This window comes from Fragaria vesca, linkage group LG5 (assembly GCF_000184155.1).
Source record: "Fragaria vesca subsp. vesca linkage group LG5, FraVesHawaii_1.0, whole genome shotgun sequence".
NCBI lineage: Eukaryota > Viridiplantae > Streptophyta > Magnoliopsida > Rosales > Rosaceae > Fragaria > Fragaria vesca.
In genome coordinates, this window is record NC_020495.1 from 26,611,724 (window position 1) to 26,617,002 (window position 5,279).

The following is a 5,279-nucleotide window of genomic DNA, read 5'->3' on the forward strand; positions in this document are numbered from 1 at the left end:
GTTAATAAGCTGTTCAATCACCTCATTATCTTCCTCTATCTCAACTACGTCCCCGTTGATAGTATCTATACTCTAATCGCTTGATTTTAGCAGCCATTGTTATATGTGATTGATCATAGTTACTTAAAATAAAAACTAAAAGTTTCCTTTAAATGTTGCGGTTAATTTATTTTTTTATAATTCCTCTTACATCATCGTAATATATGATTCATATATATCTACTATAAGATCGAATATTGTTTCGTTTTAAATATCATATTACCTTACAATCTTACATATTTTTTTATTTTTATGTTTCAAATTTCAGATCTAGTGTACGAAAATATTCAAAATTTAGCAATTAATACTTAACGGTGAGTATCGATGTATTAACGTGTTTCAATTTTCTTTTCAGAGAAAATGTGTTTCAATTTAGGGGTTTTATTTTATTTTTTTTTATTTTTTTTATTTTTTTATAAGATGACACTGTTTCTTATATGTGTTCATGACATCATGGGGAAGAATATGCTTACCACACAATACCCTTTGCTGACTACCAACAGTTATTTCCTATCCCTCTTGGCAAGAGACACATATACCCCAGACGAAAGCATAGGCCTACCACTTGTTCAACCCTCGGCTATTTCACGTATATTTACACTTCACCCAACAAAAGACGACATTCATATGAACTGTTGTTTAGTACTCCATAGCTCCTCTTTCTTTATAAACCACCTTCACCACCTCACAAAAACACCACTCACGCTCATCGGCACCACTTTCGAGGCGTGAAGCTTAGCTTAGAAACAGAGAGAGAGAATGCCGCTGTCTTATTGTGTAGCAGAGAGAAAGCCCTGCGTGCGTTGGGTTGAGAAGTATTTCAAGGACTGCCTCTGCAATCTCGGCGATGATTTCTCCTTCGGTTTTGGACTCGTCAGCTTGGTTTGCTGGGGAGTTGCAGAAATCCCTCAGATCATCACCAACTTCCAGACCAAGTCTAGCCATGGAGTCTCTCTTGCTTTCCTCCTCACTTGGGTTGCCGGGTACGTAACTTCTTAAACTCCTACTTAAAATTCTATCTTCGTCATCACCACCAAAAAGGGTTCGATGAATTGTTTTTGTTCTTTCTATTTTGTTGATGCAGGGATGTGTTTAATCTGGTGGGATGTCTTCTGGAACCAGCAACCGTGAGTTTTTTCTGTGCCCATAGTTTTGTTGTTTGCTAGTTTGTATTTTGTAGTGGTCCAGAAAATTACCACCGGATACTCTGGTTGGTTCTGGTTATAGTGTTTTTTTTTTTTTAGTGGTTATAGTGTTATACCACTATCTTTTGTATTTTTGTCAGAAAATTTTCCGGTCTGCATGTGTTTAGCAAATTCTGATCATGCTTCACTTGTTTACGATGCAGTTGCCTACCCAGTATTACACAGCTGGTAATTCCACTATCTGAAAACTTTGGTTAATTTGTATACGCTTTTCTGGGAAAAATACAATTAAAAGCCTTCATCGATCTCGAAGGCTGTATACTTAAGTTGTACACTTGTGCGTGAAAATTTCCTAATACGTTATTTGTTTATTGCGCTATTATTACTTTACCTTGTAACTTTACTGTCACAGAAGATTGTAGTTCAAGAGATCGATTATTTGCCTAATTCTCTTACTCTAATGAATTAGTTCACGAGATCAATAACTTGCTTAGTTCAAAAGATTGTGTAATCCTTGTCAAGTTTGTGATTATGGGTAAATCGTCGGCTAATTGGCATTCTAGCTAGGGCAGTGAAATCTATTGTAGGGTCTAATTGTTTCTTATATACCTAGCTAACTTGTTCAAATGTGTCCAAGTGACTAGGTCTATATGGAGATTTTGGTCATTACATTATATTACAGAACACTACTCTTTTTTTTTTGGACAGCTTTACACAATAAGCACTATAGTGTTGGTGTTGCAGACAATATACTATGATCACTTCTACACATGGTGGAAATGTGGCAAAGTCTCGGTCAACCAAGCAACACAAGTAATTCATCTTTTTCTCTGCATCCTCTGAAGAATTGTAAATAATAGGGGATATTCAGTTGATTAATTTGTTTGTTTACATATATATTGTTACAGGATGAAGAAGAAGATTACAGAAAACCATTGAATCCTAAGTCGATTGATTCAGGCATCCCAATACCGACTGCTTCAATCAAAGCCGCTCCTAGAAGGGAGTTCTACTATACGTATGCATAGCTTCTTAATCTATTTACGACTATTATTGAATCTCAATAGCTTAATAATAATAAGGCCAACAATATTGACATACATGCGATCCACTTGATAATCTCGATAGGTCTGCTAGATCGATGGCTGGTAGTGGCACTCCGCCATTTCGAACGTATATGAGGGTGGCCAAAAGTGGTCCTTCTACAATGGAAGTAGAGAGTGACTCATCTTCTGAGGACGAGTCGGCTCCAGTTACATCTAAGAAATCTGTTAGGACTTCCCAACCCAGGCCAATTCCAAGATCGGTAAGCCTTGTTAACCACGATCCAGATCATAATGAACACCTCTAATTTTGGAAATGATCACAACATAACTAACCCCAAATGTTTCATGTTTTACTATATGATTTTTGAACCTTTGATAGTTTGATTTGATGGTTCATGTACATATATGTATACAATGTTTTTCAGGTAGGTTATGGGGCATTTTTAGCTACATCATTAAATTTGCCTTTCAGAAGCAAGGGAATGACACAAGTATTATACATGGGAATTACTGGGAGGAAGCTATTGCAGGTATATCGGGACAGCTGACAGTAAAAAATTACTACACAAACATTAAGATTGGTATATAGTTGCTATTCAAACTCTCAAAACGCTTTCTGCAGTCTAATATATGCAGCTTTATTTGCGCCCGCTCTTTTCAGATAGCTATAGATCGTACATGTCTCTTGAGGAGTGCAAATAACAACTCAATTATGGGAATTTTATTATTTGTTAATATATTTTCGAGTGTGTGAATAACATTCCGCAGTCTTCTTCCCAAGACATCAACCGGTCTTATAGTACTACAGTCTGTGCAGGAACACTCGGTGGAGCATAGTGTTTTTGGGCAATGGTTGGGGTGGCTGATGGCTGCTATATACATGGGTGGTCGACTACCTCAGATTTGGTTAAACGTATGTATATACTTCACTGATCAGAAAGCTTAGATCCCTGATTAACTTAGCTCACTCAAAACAGAACACAGCACCTTAACTGTCTGTCACGGTCAAATTAAACTCAACATTTTCCCCCATTTTCTCTTTGGTTTGTTTCTAACTCTGTTATTATTGTGCATGTTGGGCAGATTAAAAGAGGGAGCGTGGAGGTAACCTTTTATCCTTACTTAGCTTGCTTCATAATCATAGGCCCGGGCTTGTTATTTTGTTAACAATAATTCACTGCAGTGTTGATGAAATTTACCACTCATAATGTAATTGTTATGAACTGCAGGGATTGAATCCTTTAATGTTCGTCTTCGCACTGGTTGCAAATGTTACTTATGTGGCTAGGTATATAAAGGCATCTTTATTTTACTATGTTCTTAGTTCAAAACTCAGCTTAACTTATTTGTTTAAATATTGCAGCATACTTGTAAGAACGATCGAGTGGGATAGCATTAAAGCCAATATGCCATGGTTGCTCGATGCTGCAGTTTGCGTGGCACTTGACTTATTTGTATCCTTTTTCTAGCCCTCTTGCAAACTCAAAACCCCTGTTTTCATTGCATCTTATAATGCTTGCCCTATTCACTGGTCTCATTGTTTATCACATCTTTACACAAAAGCAACACAAACTCTGCATTTGTTAGAGATGTGATAAACACTGCAGATCGACTGTAAATGTGATAAATCATTTTCGCACTTGTGAATGGTTCTGATGACCTAGTAAACCTTAACAAGCGTGCTGCTAACAGATTATACTGCAGTACATGTATTACAGACACTGGAGGGAGAGTGCTACAAGTGGTGATGAGGAAGACAACATATACTACAAGGAACAAGACAAAGCTGTAGGCGCTTAATGGATTGAACACTGCAATCGAGCAGTATATATGCCGGCTGAAAATCCAGAGCTAGAGTCTAGATCGATCGTTGTTAATCATAACCTTTGTGTCATGCATATCCTTTTTTTTGGTCAATGCATATCCTTGCTACGTACTATATACATCGCTTGGGGATTTCTTCTAGCCTTTTTTTTTTTGGATAATGTGGGGATTTCTTCTAGCTAATTGTTCTAATAGAACGATCTTTAATTAATTTGTATTATATTTTTCTTTTGGGTTTGGCAACCACGTACCAACAGTCATCGACCGCCATCACCTGTTCACCAGTACAACAATGGCTTTGGAATCCCTCCAACTTGTGGCCGAGCCATTGGTTTTGACAACAAAGTTGAAGTGAAAGACGGTGTTCTGAATATCATTCTTCGCCTGAGCGCCTGATTCAGTTGAGGACTGAACCGAGTCATTAGCTAGTCATGTTGATCCGGTGGACTTGGTAGTCTTCTCTCCACCGGTGCTTGTAGTGGCACTAGTGTAGGATTGCCAAAGCCTTTTTCGTCACCTTTTCAAGGGGCATGATTGACCAATGCGAAAGATGATAATTCTGAAATCTTTGTTGGGTGTGACAAAAATTGTGCTCATACTACTGGCTCAAACATCCTATCCCTACCTTTTCTTTTCGTCGGTTTTGATCAATATTAGCCTATTAGCTAGGCCAACAGTGATAAAACTGCAAAGGCTCCAATAACACAAATTCGACACCTTTGCCGCTGCTCTTTGATTCCATCTCAAATGAAATATGGTAGCAGACACTTCGACAAACATTGGATCCGCGAAGTTGAACTCAGAGTGTTGCCCACTCAACGTTGGTGGTGGCAGCATGAGAGGTCTGAAAAACCCAAATTTGGGGTATGGGCCATGTCTGCTATCTACCATTATCCGGCCCAATGGGTTGTGATCCGACCCAAACTACTCGGTCCGACCAAGTCAAAAATATACCAAACTGTTAAAGGAAAAATATATTGATGAGGAAATCATGAGATTAGAGTATAGAAAATGACATCCCACTACTTCAAACAGTTGCAAAAAACAGAAAACCCACATTTGAAAAGATTTAAACAAATAAGGACATAAGCCTAAAGCCCAATAACAGATAGGAAGAGAGATGACTTGGATTTCAAGTGAAAAATTACCAAAATGTTTAGTTTTTTAACAAAATTACGTGACATGCCACACTCTTCCTTCTCTTCCTCCCGATATGATTCTCTCT

At 37.9% G+C, this 5,279-nt stretch overlaps 1 protein-coding gene across 1 annotated transcript; it reads left to right on the forward strand.

The window, feature by feature from the left end:
• The first annotated feature begins 741 nt into the window (after nt 1-741).
• LOC101293205 lies at nt 742-4,615 on the forward strand. The gene is made up of 13 exons (XM_004300542.1): nt 742-1,022; nt 1,124-1,166; nt 1,388-1,412; nt 1,512-1,513; nt 1,893-1,997; nt 2,093-2,202; nt 2,313-2,490; nt 2,656-2,760; nt 3,048-3,143; nt 3,314-3,334; nt 3,460-3,518; nt 3,594-3,684; nt 3,923-4,615. Exons 1-13 carry the CDS (start codon nt 799-801, stop codon nt 4,028-4,030), a joined length of 1,167 nt encoding a protein of 388 aa, XP_004300590.1. The 5' UTR covers nt 742-798; the 3' UTR covers nt 4,031-4,615.
• Nucleotides 4,616-5,279: the final 664 nt, after the last annotated feature.

What these genes read in the sequence shown, in the direction of transcription:
- LOC101293205 (XM_004300542.1), top strand. Translation starts at nt 799, where the DNA reads ATGCCGCTGTCTTATTGTGTAGCAGAGAGAAAGCCCTGCGTGCGTTGG. An exon ending in GTCTTCTGGAACCAGCAACC is followed by an intron (nt 1,167 to 1,387) that starts GTGAGTTTTTTC and finishes TTTACGATGCAG; the next exon opens with TTGCCTACCCAGTATTACAC. An exon ending in CTGGGAGGAAGCTATTGCAG is followed by an intron (nt 2,761 to 3,047) that starts GTATATCGGGAC and finishes CAGTCTGTGCAG; the next exon opens with GAACACTCGGTGGAGCATAG.